The sequence below is a fragment of the Pristiophorus japonicus genome, chromosome 4, assembly GCF_044704955.1.
Source record: "Pristiophorus japonicus isolate sPriJap1 chromosome 4, sPriJap1.hap1, whole genome shotgun sequence".
Classification (NCBI taxonomy): Eukaryota; Metazoa; Chordata; class Chondrichthyes; family Pristiophoridae; genus Pristiophorus; species Pristiophorus japonicus.
In genome coordinates, this window is record NC_091980.1 from 153798 (window position 1) to 174285 (window position 20488).

The window sequence follows — 20488 nt, forward strand, 5'->3', positions numbered from 1 at the left end:
TATAATTCCTCCTGTCTCAGCCTGTAGGGGACCCACATTTACTTTCGCTAATCTTTTCCTTTTTACATATCTATAGAAGCTTTTACAGTCTGTTTTTATGTCTCTCATAGAATCATAGAAACATAGTTTACTCTCATATTCTCTTTTATAGTGTCAGCTATGGCCCAGTGGGTAGCACACTTGCCTCTAGCAGTGCAGTACTGAGGGAGTGCCGTACTGTCGGAGTGGCAGTACTGAGGGAGCGCCGCACTGTCGGAGGGGCAGTACTGAGGGAGCGTCGCACTGTCGGAGGGGCAGTACTGAGGGAGCGCTGCACTGTCGGAGGGGCAGTACTAAGGGAGCGCCGCACTGTCGGAGGGGCAGTACTGAGGGAGTGCTGCACTGTCGGAGGGGCAGTACTGAGGAAATGCAGCACTGTCGGAGGGGCAGTACTGAGGGAGCGCCGCACTGTCGGAGGGGCAGTACTGAGGGAGCGCCGCACTGTCGGAGGGGCAGTACTGAGGGAGTGCTGCACTGTCGGAGGGGCAGTACTGAGGGAGTGCTGCACTGTCGGAGGGGCAGTACTGAGGGAGTGGTGCACTGTCAGAGGGGCAGTACTGAGGGAGTGCTGCACTGTCGGAGGGGCAGTACTGAGGGAGTGCCGCACTGTCAGAGATGCCCTCTTTCGGATGTGAAGTTAAACCGAGGCCCCATCTGCTTATCAGGTGGAAGTAAAAGAACCCACTGCACTATTCCGAAGAAGAGCAGGGGAGTCCTCCGTGGGTCCTGGCCCTCAATCAATATAACAAAAACAGATTGGCCCTGACATTGCCGTAGGAGGCGTTCCCGAGGGCGGATGTCTCTGACCACAAAAATATTTCCGAATGTACCTGGTGGTCCCGAAGGAACGGAGACCTCTGCACCGCAGCCCAGCACAGAGGGACACGTACTCCAGGGGTTTTGCGTATCCTGGGATCATGTGGACCAACCATTTCTATGAATGGGGATACCCCCAAAAATACACAACATTTAAAATAATTAAGAAAAGAACTTCACATATTTAAAATTGAATTTAATTAAATGTTTTAGGCAAAAATATCTGTTTTAATAAGGGTAAAAATAAACTTACCTTAATGGACAGAGTTTAATATAAAAATTATTGATAACATTTTATTTCCTATCTTTGGAAACTCTTGTGCTGCTTTTACTGAGTGTGAGGGTGTGAAGGACACTCGCTGGCCAAATAGCCCAAATCTCCACCCGCGAAGGCCCTTCTCCCGGGCATGCGCGGTGCACGCCTAAACCTGGAATTTGCGGGGCATCGACGGGCACATCGTACGCACCCAGAGAGGCCGCAGTTTCATGCTAAAATGTGGTCATTATCACATTGCTGTTTGTGGGAGCTTGCTGTGCGCAGATTGGCTGCCGTGTTTCCTGCATCACAGCAGTGACTGCACTCCAAAAGTACTTCATTGGCTGTAAAGCGCTTTGAGACGTCCGGTGCTCGTGAAAGGCGCTATATAAATGTAAGTCTTTTTTATTTCCCTTTTTTTATCAATTTCTTGGTCTTCCTTTGCTGAATTCTAAAACCCTCCCAATCCTCAGGCTTACTGCTCTTTTTGGCAACAATATAACCCTCTTCCTTTGATCTAATACTATCTTTAACTTCTCTCGTTAGCCACGGTTGGACCACTTTTACTGTGGGGTTTTTGTGCCTTAAAGGAATGTATATTTGTTGTAAATGATGTATTAATTCTATAACTGCTAGCCATTGTATTTCTACCATCATATCTTTTAACATAGTTTTTCAATCTACCTTCGCCAACTCCCCCTCATACCCACGTAGTTTCTTTTGTTTAGATTTAAGACCCTAGTTTCAGATTTAACTAAATCACTTTCAAATGAAATATAAAATTCTATCATATTATGGTCACTCTTCCCTAAAAGTCCCCTTTACTACAATGTTATTAATTAACCCTTTCTGATTGCACAATACTGGATCTAAAACAGTCTGTTTACTAGTTGGTTCCTCAACATACTGATCGAGAAAACCATCAAGTACTTTGGTTCGGTATTCACTAAGGAGGACACAAACAACCTTCCGGATATAAAAGGGGTCAGAGGGTCTAGTAAGGAGGAGGAACTGAGGGAAATCCTTATTAGTCAGGAAATTGTGTTGGGGAAATTGATGGGATTGAAGGCCGATAAATCCCCAGGGCCTGATGGTCTGCATCCCAGAGTACTTAAGGAGGTGGCCTTGGAAATAGTGGATGCATTGACAGTCATTTTCCAACATTCCATTGACTCTGGATCAGTTCCTATGGGGTGGAGGGTGCCAATGTAACCCCACTTTTTAAAAAAGGAGGGAGAGAGAAAACAGGGCCGGTTTATTATATTATAGACCGGTCAGCCTGACATCAGTAGTGGGTAAAATGATGGAATCAATTATTAAGGATGTCATAGCAGTGCATTTGGAAAGAGGTGACATGATAGGTCCAAGTCAGCATGGATTTGTGAAAGGGAAATCATGCTTGACAAATCTTCTGGAATTTTTTGAGGATGTTTCCAGTAGAGTGGACAAGGGAGAACCAGTTGATGTGGTATATTTGGACTTTCAGAAGGCTTTCGACAAGGTCCCACACAAGAGATTAATGTGCAAAGTTAAAACACATGGGATTGGGGGTAGTGTGCTGACATGGATTGAGAACTGGTTGTCCGACAGGAAGCAAAGAGTAGGAGTAAATGGGTACTTTTCAGAATGGCAGGCAGTGACTAGTGGGGTACCGCAAGGTTCTGTGCTGGGGCCCCAGCTGTTTTCATTGTACATTAATGATTTAGACGAGGGGATTAAATGTAGTATCTCCAAATTTGCGGATGACACTAAGTTGGGTGGCAGTGTGAGCTGTGAGGAGGATGCTATGAGGCTGCAGAGTGACTTGGATAGGTTAGGTGAGTGGGCAAATGCATGGTAGATGAAGTATAATGTGGATAAATGTGAGGTTATCCACTTTGGTGGTAAAAACAGAGAGACAGACTATTATCTGAATGGTGACAGATTAGGAAAAGGGGAGGTGCAACGAGACCTGGGTGTCATGGTACATCAGTCATTGAAGGTTGGCATGCAGGTACCGCAGGCGGTTAAGAAAGCAAATGGCATGTTGGCCTTCACAGTGAGTTGATTTGAGTACAGGGGCAGGGAGGTGTTGCTACAGTTGTACAGGGCCTTGGTGAGGCCACACCTGGAGTATTGTGTACAGTTTTGGTCTCCTAACTTGAGGAAGGACATTCTTGCTATTGAGGGAGTGCAGCGAAGGTTCACCAGACTGATTCCCGGGATGGCGGGACTGACATATCAAGAAACACTGGATCAACTGGGCTTGTATTCCCTGGAGTTCAGAAGAATGAGAGGGGATCTCATAGAAACGTTTAAAATTCTGACGGGTTTCGACAGGTTAAATGCAGGAAGAATGAACCAATGTTGGGGAAGTCCAGAACCAGGGGTCACAGTCTAAAGATAAGGGGTAAGCCATTTAGGATCGAGATGTGGGGAAACGTCTTCACCCAGAGAGTGGTGAACCTGTGGAATTGTCTACCACAGAAAGTTGTTGAGGCCAATTCACAAAATATATTCAAAAAGGAGTTAGATGTAGTCCTTACTACTAGGGCGATCAAGGGGTATGGCGAGAAAGCAGGAATGGGCTACTGAAGTTGCATGTTCAGCCATGAGCTCATTGAAGGGCTGAATGGCCTACTCCTGCACCTATTTTTTTATGTCTATGTTTCTATCTTGTGTACATTCCATGACTTCATACTCCACGCTATTACTGCAAATTTGTTTGCCCAGTCTATATGTAGATTAAAATCCCCCATGATTACCATATTATCCTCGTTACATGCCCCTCTAATTCCCTGATTTATACTCTGGCCTACATTACCACTACTGTTTGGGGGCCTATAAACACTCCCACCGATGTTTTCTGCTCCTTGCTGTTTTCAATGTTACTCGGCCTGTCACAAAGAGCAGGGCTCAGGTGTAATGTGCACGTGCCCAGGTGTGGGGGAGGGGAGGGGGAGTTCGAGCTGCGTTGGAGAGGCGGAGTGGGGAGGCCTATAAAAAGGCCCAGCCGGTGCAGCTGCAGCAGGGGCAGAAGGCAAAAAAGAAGTAGGAAGAAATCGAAAGGTGACGTTGCAGCCAAGGGGGTAAGTGATTGGCTGGTGATTGGTAAGTAGTTTTTCTTTTTCTTTATCAGTAGGTAACCTTTTAACATTGTTGTTGCCAATTAAGTTAATCTAGGGGTTAAGTCATGGCAGGAGAGCTCGGACACGTGTTATGCTCCACCTGTGCTATGTGGGAAGTCAGGGACCCCGTGTCCCTGACAATTACGTGTGCGGGAAGTGCGTCCGCCTGCAGCACCTGACAGACCGTATTGCGGCACTGGAGCTGCGGGTGGATTTACTCTAGAGCATTTATGATGCTGAGGGTGACATGAATAGCACGTTTAGCAAGTTGGCCTTACCGCAGGTTAAAGGTGCACAGCCAGATAGGGAATGGGTGACCAACAGGAAGAGCAGTGCAAGGAAGGTAGTGCAGGGGTCCCCTGCGGTCATCCCTCTGCAAAACAGATACACCGCTTTGGGTACTGTTGAGGGGGATGGCTCATCAGGGGAGAGCAGCAGCAGCCAAGTTCATGGCACCGTGGCTGGCTCTGCTGCACAGGAGGGCAGGAAAAAGAGTGGGAGAGCTATAGTGATAGGGGATTCTATTGTAAGGGGAATAGATAGGCATTTCTGCGGCCGCAACTGAGATTCTAGGATGGTATGTTGCCTCCCTGGTGCAAGGGTCAAGGATGTCTCGGAGTGGGTACAGGACATTCTGAAAAGGGAGGGTGAACAGCCAGTTGTCGTGGTGCACATAGGTACCAACAATACAGGTAAAAAACAGATGAGGTCCTACGAGGCGAATTTAGGGAGCTAGGAGCTAGTTTAAAAAGTAGGACCTCAAAAGTAGTAATCTTAGGATTGCTACCAGTGCCACATGCTAGTCAGAGTAGGAATCGCAGGATAGCTCAGATGAATATGTGACTTGGGGAGTGGTGCAAAAGGGAGGGATTCAAATTCCTGGGACATTGGAACCGGTTCTGGGGGAGGTGGGACCAGTACAAACCGGACGGTCTGCACCTGGGCAGGACTAGAACCAATGTCCTAGGGGGAGTGTTTGCTGGTGCTGTTGGGGAGGAGTTAAACTAATATGGCAGGGGGATGGGAACCTATGCAGGGAGACAGAGGGAAACAAAAAGGAGGCAGAAGCAAAAGATAGAAAGGAGAATTGTAAAAGTGGAGGGCAGAGAAACCCAAGGCAAAAAACAAAAAGGCCACATTACAGCAAAATTCTAAAGGGGCAAAGTGTGTTAAAAAGACAAGCCTGAAAGCTCAGTGCCTCAAAGCGAGGAGTATTCGGAATAAGGTGGACGAATTAACTGTGCAGATAGCAGTTAACGGATATGATGTAATGGGCATCACGGAGACATGGCTCCAGGGTGACCAAGGCTGGGAACTCAATATCCAGGGGTCTTCAACATTTAGGAAGGATAGACAGAAAGGAAAAGGAGGCGGGATGGCGTTGGTGATTAAAGAGGAAATTAACACAATAGTAAGGAGGGACATTAGCCTGGATGATGTGGAATCGGTATGGGTGGAGCTACGGAATACCAAAGGGCAGAAAACGTTAGTGGGAGTTGTGTACAGACCACCAAACAGTAGTAGTGAGGTTGGGGACAGCATCAAACAAGAAATAAGGGATGTGTGCAATAAAGGTACATCAGTTATCATGGGCGACTTTAATCTACATATTGATTGAGCTAACCAAACTGGTAGCAATGCGGTGGAGGAGGATTTCCTGGAGTGTATAAGGGATGGTTTTCTAGACCAATATGTCGAGGAACCAACTAGGGAGCTGGCCATCCTAGACTGGGTGATGTGTAATGAGAAGGGACTAATTAGTAATCTTGTTGTGCGAGGCCCCTTGCGGGAAGAGTGACCATAACATGGTAGAATTCTTTATTAAGATGGAGAGTGACACGGTTAATTCAGAAACTAGGGTCCTGAACTTAAGGAAAGGTAACTTCGATGGTTTGAGGCGTGAATTGGCTAGAATAGACTGACAAATGATACTTAAAAGGGTTGACGGTGGATAGGCAATGGTAAATATTTAAAGATCACATGGATGAACTTCAGCAATTGTACATCCCTAACTGAAATAAAAATAAAATGGGGAAGGTGGCTCAACCGTGGCTAACAAGGGAAATTAAGGATAGTGTTAAAGCTAAGGAAGAGGCATATAATTTGGCAAGAAAAAGCAGCAAACCTGAGGACTGGGAGAAATTTAGAATTCAGCAAAGGAGGGCAAAGTGTTTAATTAAGAGGGGGAAAATAGAGTACGAGAGGAAGCTTGCCGGGAACATAAAAACTGACTGCAAAAGCTTCTATAGATATGTGAAGAGAAAAAGATTAGTGAAGACAAACGTAGGTCCCTTGCAGTCGGAGTCAGGTGAATTTATAATGGGGAACAAAGAAATGGCAGACCAGTTGAACAAATACTTTGGTTCTGTCTTCACGAAGGAAGACACAAATAACCTTCCGGAAGTACTAGGGGACCGAGGGTCTAGTGAGAAGGAGGAACTGAAGGAAATCCTTATTAGGCGGGAAATTGATGGGATTGAAGGCCGATAAATCTCCAGGGCCTGATGGACTGCATCCCAGAGTACTTAAGGAAGTGGCCCTCGAAATAGTGGATGCATTGGTGATCAATTTCCAACAGTCTATCGACTCCGGATCAGTTCCTATGGATTGGAGAGTAGCTAATGTAACACCACTTTTTAAAAAGGGAGGGAAAGAGAAAACTGGTAATTATAGACCGGTTAGCCTGACATCAGTAGTGGGAAAAATGTTGGAATCAATCATTAAGGATGAAATAGCAGCACATTTGGAAAGCAGTGACAGGATTGGTCCAAGTCAGCATGGATTTATGAAAGGGAAATCATGCTTGACAAATCTTCTGGAATTTTTTGAGGATGTAACGAGTAGAGTGGACAAGGGAGAACCAGTGGATGTGGTGTATTTGGACTTTCAAAAGGCTTTTGACACGGTCCCACACAAGAGATTGGTGTGCAAAATTAAAGCACAAGGTATTGGGGGTAATGTACTGACGTGGGTAGAGAACTGGTTGGCAGACAGGAAGCAGAGAGTCGGGATAAACGGGTCCTTTTCAGAATGGCAGGCAGTGACTAGTGGAGTGCCGCAGGGTTCAGTGCTGGGACCCCAGCTATTTACTATATACATTAATGATTTAGATGAAGGCATTGAGTGTAATATCTCAAAGTTTGCAGATGACACTAAACTGGGTGGCGGTGTGAGCTGTGAGAAGAACACTAGGAGGCTACAGGTGACTTGGACAGGTTAGGTGAGTGGGCAAATGCATGGCAGATGCAATATAATATGGGTAAATGTGAGGTTATCCACTTTGAGGGCAGAAACACGAGGGCAGAATATTACTGAATGGCGGCAGACTAGGAAAAGGGGAGGTGCAATGAGACCTGGGTGTCATGGTTCATCAGTCATTGAAAGTTGGCATGCAGGTACAGCAAGTGGTGAAGAAGGCAAATGGTATGTTGGCCTTCATAGCGAGAGGATTTGAGTATAGGAGCAGGGAGGTCTTACTGCAGTTGTACAGGGCCTTGGTGAGGCCTCACCTGGAGTATTGTGTTCAGTTTTGCTCTCCTAATGAGGAAGGACGTTCTTGCTATTGAGGGAGTGCAGCGAAGGTTCACCAGACCATTCCCGGGATGGCTGGGCTGACATATGAGGATAAACTGGATCAACTGGGCCTTTATACACTAGAGTTTCGAAGGATGAGAGGGGATCTCATAGAAACGTATAAGATTCTGACGGGACTGGACAGGTTAGATGCAGGAACAATGTTCCCGATGTTGGGGAAGTCCAGAACCAGGGGACACAGTCTTAGGATAAGGGGTAGGCCATTTAGGACTGAGATGAGGAGAAACTTCTTCACTCAGAGAGTTCCCTACCGCAGAGAGTTGCTGAGGCCAGTTCATTGGATATATTCAAGAGGGAGTTAGATATGGCCCTTACGGCTAAGGGGATCAAGGGGTATGGAGAGAAAGCGGGAGAGGGGTTCTGAGGGAATGATCAGCCATGATCTTATTGAATAGTGGTGCAGGCTCGAAGGGCCGAATGGCCTCCTGCACCTACTTTCTATGTTTCTATGTGTGTAATGTGCACATGCCCAGGTGTTTGTAGCCGGGGGGGGGGGGGGGGGGGGGGGAAATGCCCAGGTGTGGGGGAGGGGGGAAAGTGCCCGGTGTGGGGGAGGGGGAGCACATGCCCCGGTGTGGGGGAGGGGGAGCACATGCCCCGGTGTGGGGGCTGGGGGCACGTGCCCGGGGGTGGGGGAGGGGGGAACGTGCCCGGTGTGGGGGGGTGGGAGCACATGCCCCGGTGTGGGGGAGGGGGAGCACGTGCCCCGGTGTGGGGGCTGGGGGCACGTGCCCGGGGGTGGGGGAGGGGGGAACGTGCCCGGTGTGGGGTAGGGGGAGCACATGCCCCGGTGTGGGGGAGGGGGGGAACGTGCCCGGTGTGGGGAGGTGGGAGCACATGCCCCGGTGTGGGGGAGGGGGGAACGTGCCCGGTGTGGGGGAGGGGGAGCACATGCCCCGGTGTGGGGGAGGGGGGGAACGTGCCCGGTGTGGGGAGGTGGGAGCACATGCCCCGGTGTGGGGGAGGGGGGAACGTGCCCGGTGTGGGGGAGGGGGAGCACATGCCCCGGTGTGGGGGAGGGGGGAACGTGCCCCGGTGTGGGGGGGTGGGAGCACATGCCCCGGTGTGGGGGAGGGGGGAACGTGCCCCGGTGTGGGGGAGGGGGAGCACGTGCCCTGGTGTGGGGGGGTGGGAGCACATGCCCCGGTGTGGGGGAGGGGGAGCACGTGCCCTGGTGTGGGGGCTGGGGGCACGTGCCCCGGTGTGGGGGAGGGGGAGCACGTGCCCCGGTGTGGGGGCTGGGGGCACGTGCCCCGGTGTGGGGGAGGGGGGAACGTGCCCGGTGTGGGGGAGGGGGAGCACATGCCCCGGTGTGGGGGAGGGGGGAACGTGCCCGGTGTGGGGGAGGGGGAGCACATGCCCCGGTGTGGGGGAGGGGGGAACGTGCCCCGGTGTGGGGGGGTGGGAGCACATGCCCCGGTGTGGGGGAGGGGGAGCACGTGCCCTGGTGTGGGGGGGTGGGAGCACATGCCCCGGTGTGGGGGAGGGGGAGCACGTGCCCTGGTGTGGGGGCTGGGGGCACGTGCCCCGGTGTGGGGGAGGGGGAGCACGTGCCCCGGTGTGGGGGCTGGGGGCACGTGCCCCGGTGTGGGGGAGGGGGGAACGTGCCCGGTGTGGGGGAGGGGGAGCACATGCCCCGGTGTGGGGGAGGGGGGAACGTGCCCCGGTGTGGGGGGGTGGGAGCACATGCCCCGGTGTGGGGGAGGGGGGAACGTGCCCGGTGTGGGGGAGGGGGGAACGTGCCCGGTGTGGGGGAGGGGGAGCACGTGCCCCGGTGTGGGGGCTGGGGGGAACGTGCCCGGTGTGGGGGAGGGGGAGCACGTGCCCCGGTGTGGGGGGTGGGAGCACATGCCCCGGTGTGGGGGAGGGGGAGCACGTGCCCCGGTGTGGGGGAGGGGGGGCACGTGTCCATGTTGTCTGTTTGGTTGTATCTGTTAATTGATCTAAAACGGTTTCTCTCTGCAGGTTATGTCGAGGAGACGGTTGTATCCTGCTCCCACTGCCCCCAATCTGTGCCTCCTGCTCTCCTCAATATCTCGGACTTTGACTGCTCACTCTGCACCAGGTGAGAGAAATGAGTTGCTGAATATTCAGTGAAGGAATGATGAACACGTGGCCCTTTCCCTGTCCCCGTGTTGGAGGGAAGTTTGTTTGCTTTGTGATGCGATTTTCTTCATCTCTCTGTGTCCTGTATCTGAGAGATAAAACAAGAAAAGCAGAGACCATCAGAACAGGAGGAGGCCATTCTGCCCTCGAGCCTGCTCTGCCATTCAGTGAGATCACGGCTGATCTGCATCGTAACTCCATCCACCCTCCTTGGCCCCATATCCCTTAATACCCTTGGCTCGCAAAAATATATCCATCAAATTATTAAATTTTTTTATACCTGACTGCTACATTTTACTAATCTGTGTACATGGACCTCCACAGTTCCTAGTTTTCCACCATTTAAATAATACTCGATCGATCCTTTTTTGGTCTAAAATGGATGACGTCACACTTGCATGTGTTGAAACCCACCTGTCACCGTTTCACCCACTCACTTAATCGATCAGTGTCTCTTTGTAATGTTATGCCCCCACCGACACTACTTGCTATACCACCAGTCTTTGTGTCATCGGCTACTTGGATATACGGCTCTCTATTGTGTTATCAAAGTCATTAATAAATTTCATGAATAGTTGAGGCCCCAGCACAGATCCTTGTGGGTCACAATTAGTCATTTCCATCCAATTCGAGTACATACCCATTGTCCCTACTCTGTCTTGTATCGCCAAACCAATCTCCTAACCAGCTCAATAATTTGCCTTCAATTCCATGAGCTTTAATCTTGGCTAACAGTGCCTCTTATGTGGAACCTTATCAAATGCCAGCTGGAAGTCCCTATAGACCACATCCATAGATATTCCCCTGTTTATGACTTTAGTAACCTCCTCTAAATATTCAGTTACGTTTGTTAGGCATGATCCACCCTTTACAAATCCATGTTGGTTCTTTAATCAGCTCAGATTTCTCAGAGTGCTTAGTCACTCTGCCCTTAATGACAGGTTCTAATAACTTCCCCACAACAGATTATTTTACATTTGCTAGCAAGGCCAGCATTTATTGCCCAAGCCTAATTGCCCTGGAGAAGGTGGCGGTGAGCCGCCATTTTCAGGGGGCAGTTAAGAGCCAACCCCAGTGCTGTGGGTCTGGAGTCACATATAGGCCAGACTGGGTAAGGACGGCAGATTTCCTTCTCTAAAGGACATTAGTCAACCAGATGGGTTTTTACAACAATCCGTTAGTTTCATGCTCACCATTACTGATACTCGCTTTTTAATTCCAGATTTATTTAATTAACTGAAGTTAAATTCCCCAGCTGCCATGGTGGGATCATTAGCCCAGGCCTCTGGATTACTAGTCCAGCAACATGGCCACTAGAGGGTGCATCCGGGAGGGCGTTGAACTCTTCGAGTCTCAGGCAGGGAGTGTGGGGAGGTCAGGCGCAGGCAGCGGAAGGAGCGCGCGGCAAACCAGCCCCACTGACCCCTTCCCTCGACAAATGTCTGTCCCACCTGTGACAGGGTCTGTGGCTCTCGTATCGGACTGTTCAGCCATCAAAGAACTCACTTTGGGAGTGGGTGCAAGTCTTCCTCGATTCCGATGGACTGCCTATGATGCTGCTCCCGTATCTCTGGTGTTAGTCTCACAGGCCTATCAGGTCCTACAAGCAGCGTTTAGGGAGCTAGGAGACAGATTAAAATGCAGGACCTCAAAAGTAGTAATCTCCGGATTACTCCCGGTGCCACGTGCTAGTGAGTACAGAAATAAGAGGATAGAGAAGATGAATGTGTGGCTGGAGAGATGGTGCAGGAGGGAGGGTTTTAGATTCCTGAGACATTGGGACCGTTTCTGGGGAAGGTGGGACCTGTACAAGCCGGATTGTACCTCAACAGAGCCGGGACCAATATCCTCGCGGGGGGGTTTGCTAGTGCTGTTGGGGAGGGTTTAAACTAGTTTGGCAGGGGGATGGGAACCAGAGAATAGATTCAGTCAGGAGAGAAACAAAGCTGGAATTGGGCAGCAGAAACATAGAAAGTGAATTTGGAAGACAGAGGAAACAAAGGCTGGAAAATAGACAACAAGGGAGTTTGGCGACACTAAATGATATATACGTCAATGTAATGTGTATAGGGAATAAGGCAGATGAGCTGAGAGCACAGGTAGACACTTGGGAGTATGATATTATAGCTATTACTGAGATATGACTGAAAGAAGAGCAGGTATGGCAGCCCAACATTCCTGGTTACAGGGTTTTCAGACGGGATAGAGAGGGGTATAAAAGGAGGGAGGCAGTCGCAGTATTAATTAAAGAAACAATTACAGCTGTGAGGAGGGATGATATGTCGGAGGGGTCATGAAACGAGGCCATATGGGTTGCTTTAAAGAACGAAGAAGCGGCGATCACACTACTGGGCGTGTACTATAGACCCCCAAACAATCAGAGGGAGATAGAAGAACAAGTATGGGGGCAAATTGCTGCCAAGTGCAAAAACTATAGAGCTGTAATAGTGGGGGATTTCAACCACCCTAATATTAACTGGGAAAACAGTAGTGTGAATGGTACAGAGGTTGCGGAATTCCTAAAATGCATTCAGGAAAACTTCTTTAGCCAGTATGTAACATGCCCAACAAGGGAGGGGGTGGTTCTGGACTTGGTTTTGGGGAATGGAGAGAGGCAGGTGGAAGGGGTATCAGTGAGGGAGCATTTTGGTGCTAGTGATCAGAATTCAGTCAGATTTAGGGTAGTTATGGAAAAGGACAAAGGGGGACCTGGAATAAAAGTTCTCAATTGGGGTAAAGCCAATTTTGCTGAGCTGAGATGGGATTTGGCCAAAGTGGACAATAAACGGCTACTTGATGGTAAATCAGTGTCAGAGCAGTGGGAGGCATTCAAGGAGGAGATCCTGAGGGTACAGAGCAAGTATGTTCCCTTAAAGAAAAATGGTGGGGCTAACAAATCTAGAGCCCCCGGATGTCAAGGGACATACAGGGTAGGATAAAGAATAAAAGGGAGGCTTTTATTGAGAACTCAACATTGCAGAAACTTTACAGGAGAATAAGAAGTGCAGGGGTGCAAGTAAAAAAGAGGAGTGCGAAATATGAGACGAGATAAACATAGTGAGAGAGGAAGTATTAAGGGGCTTAACAGCTTTGAAAGTGGATAAATCCCCAGGCCCGGAGAGTGTGGAGGCTGGGTCATTGAATATATTTAAGGCAGAGATAGACAGATTTTTGAGCGATAAGTGGGGAGTGGGCGGGGAAATGGAGCGGAGTTCATGATCAGATCAACCATGATCTTATTGAATGGCGGAGCAGGCTCAAGGGGCCAAATGGCCTGCTCCTATTTATGTTTCTTATATAAATGTATCCTAAGCTGTTACGAGAAGCAAAAGAGGAAATAGCAGAGATGCTCACCATCATTTTCCAGTCCTCTCTGGCTACAGGTGTGGTACTGGAAGACTGCTAATGTTGTACCTTTGTTTAAAAAGGGTGAAAGGGATAGACCGAGTAATTACAGGCCAGTCAGCCTAACCTCGGTGGTGGGAAAATTATTGGAAAAAATGCTGAGGGACAGGATAAATCTTCATTTGGAAAGACATGGATTAATCAAGGACAGTCAGCATGGATTTGACTAACGATTGAATTTTTTGAGGAGGGTCGATGAGGGCAGTGTGTACGATGTAGTGTATATGGATTTTAGCAAAGCTTTTGATAAGATCCCACATGGCAGACTGGTCACGAAAATAAAAGCCCATGGGATCATGGGCAAAGTGGCAAGTTAGATCCAAAATTGTCTCAGAGGCAGGAAGCAAAGGGTAATGGTTGATGGGTGTTTTTGTGATTGGAAGGCTGTATCCAGTGGGGTACCACAGGGCTCAGTGCTGGGTCCCTTGCTTTTTGCGGTATGTATAATGACTTGGACTTGAATGTTGCGGGTATGTTCAGCCATGAACTCATTGAATGGCGGTGCAGGCTAGAAGGGCCGAATGGCCTACTCCTGCACCTATTTTCTATGTTTCTATGTTTCTAAGAAGTTTGCAGATGACACTAAAATTGGCCGTATGGTTGATAATGAAGAAGAAAGCTGTAGACTGCAGGAAGATATCAATGTACTAGTCAGGTGGGCAGAACAGTGGCAAATGGAATTCAATCCAGAGAAGTGTGAGGTAATGCATTTGGGGAGGGCTAACAAGGCAAGGGAATACACATTAAATGGTACGACACTGAGAAGTGTAGAGGAACAGAGGGACCTGGGAGTGCAGGTCCACAGATCCCTGAAGGTAGCAGGACAGGTAGATAAGGTGGTTAGAAACATAGAAACTTACAGCGCAGAAGGAGGCCATTTTGGCCCATCGTGTCCGCGCCGACCGACAAAGAGCCGCACGGCCCTCGGTCAGCAGCCCTAAAGATTACATATAAACCTATCAACAATGACGGAAAGGCAAAGAGCACCCAGCCCAACCAGTCCGCCTCACACAACTGCGACACCCCTTATACTGAAACATTCTACACTCCATCCCAACCGGAGCCACGTGATCTCCTGGGAGAGGCAAAAAACAGATAAAATCCCAGGCCAATTTAGGGAGAAAAATTCTGGGAAAATTCCTCTCCGACCCAGCCAGGCGATCGAAACTAATCCAGGAGATCACCCTGGCCGTATTCTATTCCCTGCAGTACTTACCATTATATCTACGCCGTCCCAACAGAAGGTTATCCAGTCTAATCCCAATTACCTGCTCTAGGTCCATAACCCTGCAGGTTACTGCACTTTAAGTGCCCATCCAACCTTGTTAAGAAGGCATATGGAATACTTACCTTTCTTAGTCGAGGCGTGGAATACCAGAGCAAGGAGTTTGAACTGTATAACACACTGGTTAGGCCATAGCTGGAGTACTGTGTGCAGTTCTGGTCACCACATTACAGGAAAGATGTGATTGCACTGGAGAGGGTACAGAGGAAATTTACCAGAATGTTGCCTGGACTGGAGAATTTTGGCTATGAGGAAAGATTGGAGATGCTGGGTCTGTTTTCTTTGGAACAGAGGAGGCTGAGGGGAGACCTGATTGAGGTGTATAAAATTATGAGGTGCCTGGATACAGGGGAAAAGAAGGACCCGTTTCCCTTGGCAAAGGGGTCAACAACCAGGGGACATAGATTTAAAGTAATTGGGGGGAGGTTTAGAAGGGATTTGAGGGGAAATGTCTTCACCCAGAGGGTGGTGGGGGTCTGGAACTCTGCCTGAAAGAGTGGTAGAGGCAGAAACCCTCACCACATTTAAAAAGTACTTGGATGTGCACCTGAAGTGCCGTAACCCACAGGGCTACGGACCCAGAGCTGGAAAGTGGGATTAGGCTGGATAGCTCTTGGTCGGCCGGCGCGGACACGATGGGCCGAATGGCCTCCTTCCGTGCTGTAAATTTCTGTGATTCTCTGATTATAAGAAAGAGCTAGCCTGAACAAGTCAGTCCTGGAAGGACTGTACCATCATTCAAGGAAGGGAGTCTAGTTATCAAAGAAAGAAAAAGCTTTTTCACTGTTGTAATGTGGCATACAATTTGGGCACAGCAAACTCCCACAGACAGCACTGAGATAAATGACCAGATAATATGTTTTTGCTGGCGTTGGTTGAGAGAAATGTCAGTCAGAAAACTAACTGTGATAACTCCCTGCTCTGTGGGATGTGGCTGGGTGTGTGGGACACGGGGTGGGGGGGGGGGGGGTGTGTGGGATACGGGGTGGGGGGGGGGGGGTGTGTGGGATACGGGGCGGGGTGGGGGGGGTGTGTGGGACACGGGGCGGGGGGGTGTGGGACACGGGGCGGGGGGGTGTGGGACACGGGGCGGGGTGGGGGGTGTGTGTGGGACACGGGGCGGGGGGTGGGGTGTGTGGGACACGGGGTGGGGGGGGGTGGTGTGGGACACGGGGCGGGGTGGGGGGGGGTGGTGTGGGACACGGGGCGGGGTGGGGGGGGGTGGTGTGGGATACGGGGCGGGGTGGGGGGGGTGTGTGGGACACGGGGCGGGGGGGTGTGGGACACGGGGCGGGGGGGTGTGGGACACGGGGCGGGGTGGGGGGTGTGTGTGGGACACGGGGCGGGGGGTGGGGTGTGTGGGACACGGGGTGGGGGGGGGTGGTGTGGGACACGGGGCGGGGGGGGGGTGGTGTGGGACACGGGGCGGGGGGGGGGTGGTGTGGGACACGGGGCGGGGGGTGGGTGGGACACGGGGCGGGGGGTGGGTGGGACACGGGGCGGGGTGGGGGGGGTGTGTGGGACACGGGGCAGGGTGGGGGGGTGTGTGGGACACGGGGCGGGGGGTGGGTGGTGTGGGACACGGGGCGGGGGGTGGGTGGTGTGGGACACGGGGCGGGGGGTGGGTGGTGTGGGACGCGGGGGGTGGGGTGTGTGGGACACGGGGCGGGGCGGGGGGGTGTGTGGGACACGGGGCGGGGTGGGGGGGGTGGTGTGGGACACGGGGCGGGGGGTGGGGTGTGTGGGACACGGGGTGGGGGGGGGTGTGTGGGACATGGGGCGGGGGGGTGTGGGACACGGGGCGGGGTGGTCGGGGGTGGTGTGGGACACGGGGTGGGGGGTGGGTGGTGTGGGACACGGGGTGGGGTGTGTGGGACACGGGGCGGGGCGGGGGGGGTGTGTGGGACACGGGGCGGGGCGGGGGGGGTGTGTGGGACACGGGGCGGGGCGGGGGGGTGTGTGGGACACGGGGCGGGGTGGGGGGGGTGGTGTGGGACACGGGGCGGGGGGTGGGGTGTGTGGGACACGGGGCGGGGAGTGGGGGGGGGTGTGTGGGACATGGGGCGGGGGGGTGTGGGACACGGGGCGGGGTGGTCGGGGGTGGTGTGGGACACGGGGTGGGGGGTGGGTGGTGTGGGACACGGGGCGTGCACAAGGTGGGCCTGGACGGGGGCAGGGCTGGGTGAGTGACGGGTCAGAGTGCTGAGAGTGTAAGCGTCTCTGTGGCGGTTCGATAGTTGATGTGTGAATTGCTGTGCGCAGGTTGCTGTTCGAGCCAGTCACCACCCCCTGTGGCCACACCTTCTGCAGGAAGTGTGTCGAGCGCTGCTTGGATTACAGACCCCGCTGCCCCCTGTGCAAGGAGGACCTGAGAAAGGCAAGTGTAGGAGAGTGGGCGGGAATCCAGGGGGGGGTGATTGGCGGGGGGGGCATAGACACATAATACACTGGGGGTACACACACACACGGTACATGGGTACACAGGCACACACGGTACACAGGCATGGGTACATGGGCACACGGTACACAGGGGCATGGGCACACATGGTACACTGGAGCATGGGTACACATGCACACACGATACGCGGGCATGGGTACACATGGTACACATGCACACATGGTACATGGGCATGGGTACATGATGCATGGGTACACGGGCACACGGTACACAGGGGCGTGGGTACACGGGTGTGGGTACACGGTACATGGGCACACGGGCGTGGGCACACAGGCACACGGTACACAGGGGCATGGGTTCACGGTACAAGGGCAAGGGTACACGCACACAAGGTGCATGGGGGCATGGGTACACACGCACACACGGTACACAGGGGCATGGATACACAGGGGCATGGGTACACGGGCTCCGGCTCAGTTGCTTCCGTCTGTTGCCCCCAGTTCCTGCAGCAGAGGCAGTACCCGGTCACACAGCTGCTCAACTCCATCATCACCGTCTATTTCCCCACCGAATTCGCAGAGAGGAAGTTGCTGAATGAGAGGGAAATGGCTGAACTATCCAAGTAAGTTCCATCAGCCGGGAGGGGAGGGGAGGATGGGGGGAGGGGAGTGGGGGTTAATCTCGGGGAGGGGAGAGATGAGGGAGTGCGGGGTAGTGGGAAGGGGAGATGGAGAGGAGGAGGGCGGAGCTGAAGTTTCCTCTCCCAGTAACCTGAAGTCAGTTTGTTTCCTTCTCCCAGTTTGACGAGCAACGTTGCGATCTTCGTGTGCACAGTGGCATTCCCGGGCAGCCCCTGCCCACTGCACGTCTTCGAGCCCCGCTACAGACTGATGATACGCCAGTGCCTGGAGACCGGAACTAAGACATTCGGGATGTGCGTGTATGAACCTGGAAAAATGTAGGTGGAGGTGATCAGAGCTCCGTGCAATTAACGCAATCGTTGTTTCTGCCCCAGTAATCGTGCCCCCCCTCCCCCCGGTCACTCCCCCCGGTCACCCCCCGGTCACTCCCCCCGGTCACCCCCCCGGTCACCCCCCCGGTCACTCCCCCCGGTCACTCCCCGGTCACTCCCCGGTTAGTAGGAGTTGTGTACAGACCTCCAAACAGTAATAGGGATGTTGGGGAGGGCATCAAACAGGAAATTAGGGGTGCATGCAATAAAGGTGTAGCAGTTATAATGGGTGACTTTAATATGCACATAGATTGGGTGAGCCAAACTGGAAGCAATACGGTGGAGGAGGATTTCCTGGAGTGCATAAGGGATGGTTTTCTAGACCAATATGTTGAGGAACCAACTAGGGGGGAGGCCATCTTAGACTGGGTGTTGTGTAATGAGAGAGGATTAATTAGCAATCTCATTGTGCGAGGCCCCTTGGGGAAGAGTGACCATAATATGGTGGAATTCTGCATTAGGATGGAGAATGAAACAGTAAATTCAGAGACCATGGTCCAGAACTTAAAGAAGGGTAACTTTGAAGGTATGAGGCGAGAATTGGCTAGGATAGATTGGCGAATGATACTTAGGGGGTTGACTGTGGATGGGCAATGGCAGACATTTAGAGACCGCATGGATGAAGTACAACAATTGTACATTCCTGTCTGGCGTAAAAATAAAAAGGGGAAGGTGGCTCAACCGTGGCTATCTAGGGAAATCAGGGATAGTATTAAAGCCAAGGAAATGGCATACAAATTGGCCAGAAATAGCAGCGAACCTGGGGACTGGGAGAAATTTAGAACTCAGCAGAGGAGGACAAAGGGTTTGATTAGGACAGGGAAAATGGAGTACGAGAAGAAGCTTGCAGGGAACATTAAGGCGGATTGCAAAAGTTTCTATAGGTATGTAAAGAGAAAAAGGTTGGTGAAGACAAACGTAGGTCCCCTGCAGTCAGAATCAGGGGAAGTCATAACGGGGAACAAAGAAATGGCGGATCAATTGAACAGGTACTTTGGTTCGGTATTCACTAAGGAGGATACAAACAACCTTCCGGATATAAAAGGGGTCAGAGGGTCTAGTAAGGAGGGGGAACTGAGGGAAATCTTTATTAGTCGGGAAATTGTGTTGGGGAAATTGATGGGATTGAAGGCAGATAAATCCCCAGGGCCTGATGGCCTGCATCCTAGAGTACTTAAGGAGGTGGCCTTGGAAATAGCGGATGCATTGACAGTCATTTTCCAACATTCCATTGACTCTGGATCAGTTCCTATGGAGTGGAGGGTAGCCAATGTAACCCCACTTTTTAAAAAAGGAGGGAGAGAGAAAACAGGGAATTATAGACCGGTCAGCCTGACCTCAGTAGTGGGTAAAATGATGGAATCAATTATTAAGGATGTCATAGCAGTGCATCTGGAAAATGGTGACATGATAGGTCCAAGTCAGCATGGATTTGTGAAAGGGAAATCATGCTTGACAAATCTTCTGGAATTTTTTGAGGATGTTTCCAGTAAAGTGGACAAAGGAGAACCAGTTGATGTGGTATATTTGGACTTTCAGAAGGCTTTCGACAAGGTCCCACACAAGAGATTAATGTGCAAAGTTAAAGCACATGGGATTGGGGGTAGTGTGCTGACGTGGATTGAGAACTGGTTGTCAGACAGGAAGCAAAGAGTAGGAGTAAACGGGTACTTTTCAGAATGGCAGGCAGTGACTAGTGGAGTGCCGCAAGGTTCTGTGCTGGGGCCCCAGCTGTTTACATTGTACATTAATGATTTAGACGAGGGGATTAAATGCAGTATCTCCAAATTTGCGGATGATACTAAGTTGGGTGGCAGTGTGAGCTGCGAGGAGGATGCTATTAGGCTGCAGAGTGACTTGGATAGGTTAGGTGAGTGGGCAAATGCATGGCAGATGAAGTATAATGTGGATAAATGTGAGGTTATCCACTTTGGTGGTAAAAACAGAGAGACAGACTATTATCTGAATGGTGACAGATTAGGAAAAGGGAAGGTGCAACGAGACCTGGGTGTCATGGTACATCAGTCATTGAAGGTTGGCATGCAGGTACAGCAGGCGGTTAAGAAAGCAAATGGCATGTTGGCCTTCATAGCGAGGGGATTTGAATACAGGGGCAGGGAGGTGTTGCTACAGTTGTACAGGGCCTTGGTGAGGCCACACCTGGAGTATTGTGTACAGTTTTGGTCTCCTAACTTGAGGAAGGACATTCTTGCTATTGAGGGAGTGCAGCGAAGGTTCACCAGACTGATTCCCGGGATGGCGGGACTGACCTATCAAGAAAGATTGGATCAATTGGGCTTGTATTCACTGGAGTTCAGAAGAATGAGAGGGGACCTCATAGAAACGTTTAAAATTCTGACGGGTTTAGACAGGTTAGATGCAGAAAGAATGTTCCCAATGTTGGGGAAGTCCAGAACCAGGGGTCACAGTCTGAGGATAAGGGGTAAGCCATTTAGGACCGAGATGAGGA

At 51.2% G+C, this 20488-nt stretch overlaps 1 protein-coding gene across 3 annotated transcripts in view; it reads left to right on the forward strand.

Annotated features, from left to right (window-relative positions):
* The window catches only part of LOC139262808 (LON peptidase N-terminal domain and RING finger protein 1-like), a 175936-nt gene that overhangs the window by 147811 nt on the left and 7637 nt on the right, over positions 1-20488 (forward strand). For all 3 annotated transcript variants that reach the window (XM_070877963.1, XM_070877961.1, XM_070877962.1), the window contains 4 exons: positions 9778-9877; positions 16871-16985; positions 17507-17628; positions 17806-17964. In XM_070877963.1, the coding sequence (XP_070734064.1) occupies positions 9778-9877; positions 16871-16985; positions 17507-17628; positions 17806-17964 (496 nt within the window). The remainder of the gene's footprint in view (positions 1-9777; positions 9878-16870; positions 16986-17506; positions 17629-17805; positions 17965-20488) is intronic.